The following is a 3,655-nucleotide window of genomic DNA, read 5'->3' on the forward strand; positions in this document are numbered from 1 at the left end:
TGAGTCAGACATTGATATAGAATTAGAGCTTCCTAAAACGAGAAGAAAAGCTATTTCAAAACGTTATGGAAAAAAATAGTTGTTTATGAATTCAACTACTATTCTTTAGAGTATAATGAATTATTTGAAGTATACAAGTTTCTTTTAACAATTCCTCTTACTCAAGTAAGTGAATAATCATTTTTGAAACTTAAAATTATATAAACACGTTTAAGAAGTTGTTTAACACAGGAGAATTTGGAATCCTTGTTTTTGATGAGCACCAAGTGAATTGTTGGCAGACATTACACCGGATCAAGTAATCGACTTAATGTGTGAAAAAAATACTGAAATGTTAAGAATGTTAAAAGTTTAGTTTTTAAACAATTTATTGAACTATTTCAACAATTTGTACATTTTTTCCTTTATATTGAACTATTATTATTAACATGCTATCCATATTTTATAATTTATACTACGCAACCAAGATCACTTAAATAAAAATAGTTATCTTAATACTGTAGTGTATTTATTTATTTTTATAGAATTTAAATTAAGATTAAGATATGAGTAGATAACCTGGCTATTATTATAGGTGTATATGGAACCCATTACTATTAGTAAGTATATAGTATATAATAAGTGAGTCCTAATTATATCGATTTTTCCGGTAGGGAAAATGGTCCCAGTACGCACTTGCCTAAATGTAACATTTATAAAAAAACTCAAACTGTTAAAAACTGTTAACTCTATATAAAAACAGTTTTATACACGAACCAATAAAATAGACACCACTAAATCCTAAACAAACGACATTAAATGAACATATTAATAATTAATAACCTGATATGATACATAAAACGCCTCTTTACATAGCTGAAACAGGAAACTGTTTTCTCTAAATATATGGCCCATTTATGTTTAAAGCAATTTCCAAGTCAGATAATGTGTTTACTTTGTTCTTTTTAAGACTAACTAGCATTTGTTACAACTTTTTATTTATTCCAGATAAACATATTGCTAGATTTGTATTTAATCTCTGAATGACAAACTGTTTCCATCAGAACCTGAATCAGATTGAATGAAAAGCTCTATTTTTAAATTGCATTAACTTGAAAACAACTATTGCTGCACATCTACACAATCATTAGTACAACATGAAATTTTTTTTCAAAACTAATTTCCTTGTCGTTTTGATAGTTCCTTTGTTGCGGTTGTTACTGAAGAGGTAACTTAGCTGCCATTTACTTTGGTTTGTATATCAGACAATGCTTATTGTACCCCTCTATTTCAACTATTTTTAAATAGGATAATACCAGCGGCCAGAGACGTCTGTGGGACGTCTAAACGACGTCTATTATTTGTCAGAGTCGACTAGTCGAATCTGTCAAATAACAAATTATTTTTAATTGTAAGAGGCGCATAGTCAACAAACACGAATAATATTCATGTTTATAATACAATATGTATATAAATTATATACATATTTATTACGTATATATCAGGCAACCAAAAAAGTTTGTGCGGTTTATCCTAATTGTCTATTTCTAAGAAATGTATTAAGAAAACTGGTTGTGGTAGGGGGATGATTTTGCATATAAATTAAACCTTGTTTTAAGGAGAATCAATCAGTGTGTTTCATAAGTTTTATTAGTACGTTTTAAATTTAAAAGTCTTAAGTAGAGTATGGCTGTGTTAGATGCGATAATTCGCGCCTGTTTACTTTATGAGTTCAAACTTGGAACCAAAGCTGCAGAAGCTTGTCGTAAGATATGCGCTGCTTTTGGGGAAGGTACCATAGCAGAACGGACGGGTCAAAAGTGGTTTAAAAAATTTTCCTCTGGAAATGAAAACCTTGAAGATGAACCAAGATCTGGAAGACCATCCATCGTAAACAACGAGGATATCAAGCTGGCAATCGAGCAGGACTCCAGTCAAACATGTCAGGACCTTGCCTTAAGATTTAATGTGAGTAATGAAACTATTTGTTTACATTTGCACCAACTTGGAAAACGTTTGAAGTTGAGCAAATGGGTACCTTATGAGTTGAGTGAAACAAACAAGCTACAGCGCTTAACCATTTGTTCTTCATTGCTTTCTCGCCACAATTTAATGCCATTTTTTGACCGGATGTTGACGTGCGACGAAAAATGGATTATGCACTGCAACAAAAAACGAACATATCATTGGCTAGCCAGTATCAATCTAGTAACGATGACTCTTAAACCAAGCATTCACCAATAAAAGGTTTTACTGTGTGTATGGTGGACTAAGGCAGGTATCATTCACTATGAGTTGCTATCAAGTGGACAAACCATTACTGCTGAGATATACTCAACCCAATTGGACAGAGTTTTGGTTGCTCTTCACCAAAAGCAAGCAGCTTTAGCAAACAGAAAAGGTGCTGTATTCCACCAGGACAACGCCAGACTGCACACCGAAAAAATCACGCGGGAAACTCTATCGCGTTTACAATGGGAGATTCTACCTCACCCATCGTATTCACTGTATTCACCAGACCTTGCGCCAAGCGACTACCACCTGTTTTTGGCCCTGGATAATCATATAAAGAATCAACAGTTTTGAAATAGAGAAGATCTCGAAAATGAGTTAATTCAATTTTTTAGCTACTCAAGACTTTTATAAAAATGGAATGAAAACCAGTTTGTTTCACGATGGGAGAAAGTTATTCTTGGTGAAGGAGACTATTTTTCAGAATAAACTTTATTAAAACTATTTTTATGTGTATTTATTTATGGATCTGCAAAACCGCACGAACCTTTTTGGTTGCCTGATATATTTAAACACATATTATGCTACTAAATTATACATAATAAATTATACGTTTTATTTAGAAAGTTAAAACAAATTATTTCAATTATTTAACTTAAAATAAGCAGTACTAACTATAATTAAACCTATTATATTATGCTCAAATTTGTTTTTTTTAGTCAGACATTAAAAACTAATTTAATTACAAATAGCCAACATGAACAACAACAATATATTAACAAGTAAATATATCATACATTGGTTACTAAATAATATTATATTAAGTAAAACGCTCACTCTCATATAACCCGGGTAAAATGAGAAAAGCGACCTTGTAAACAAAATAAGCTTAAAAATGATCAAGGACAAGAAAATAAACTGAGATTAATATAAAAATCAAATAAAAAAATAAAAATAAAAAACACAAAAAACTTCAACAAATGAAACGAAATAACCTCAAACAATATATATATGTATATGTATATACATATATATACATATATACACATATATATATATACACATATATATATATATATATATATATAAATATATATATATATATATATATATACATATGTATATATATTTATATATATATATATATATATATATATATATATATATATATATATATATATATATATATATATATATATATATATATATGTATACATATATATATATATGTGTGTGTGTATATATATATATATATATATACATATATATATATATATATATATATATATATATATATATATATATATATATATATATATATGTATATTTAAGGCTGTACTCCTTAAGAAGGTCCATTACACCATTGCACTGATCTTCACCAGAGGATGACGCTAAAGGAGGTACTCCAAGCAGGTGTATCTCACCTTCAATGTTTACAAGTACA

General features: G+C 29.2%; 1 protein-coding gene across 1 annotated transcript; it reads left to right on the forward strand.

Annotated features, from left to right (window-relative positions):
• The first annotated feature begins 1,665 nt into the window (after nt 1-1,665).
• Nucleotides 1,666-2,223, forward strand: LOC136089823 (histone-lysine N-methyltransferase SETMAR-like). The gene has a single exon (XM_065815912.1). The coding sequence runs from the start codon at nt 1,666-1,668 to the stop codon at nt 2,221-2,223; it is 558 nt and encodes a 185-aa protein (XP_065671984.1).
• The last annotated feature ends 1,432 nt before the right edge of the window (nt 2,224-3,655 follow it).

The sequence above is a fragment of the Hydra vulgaris genome, chromosome 13 (genome assembly GCF_038396675.1).
Source record: "Hydra vulgaris chromosome 13, alternate assembly HydraT2T_AEP".
NCBI lineage: Eukaryota > Metazoa > Cnidaria > Hydrozoa > Anthoathecata > Hydridae > Hydra > Hydra vulgaris.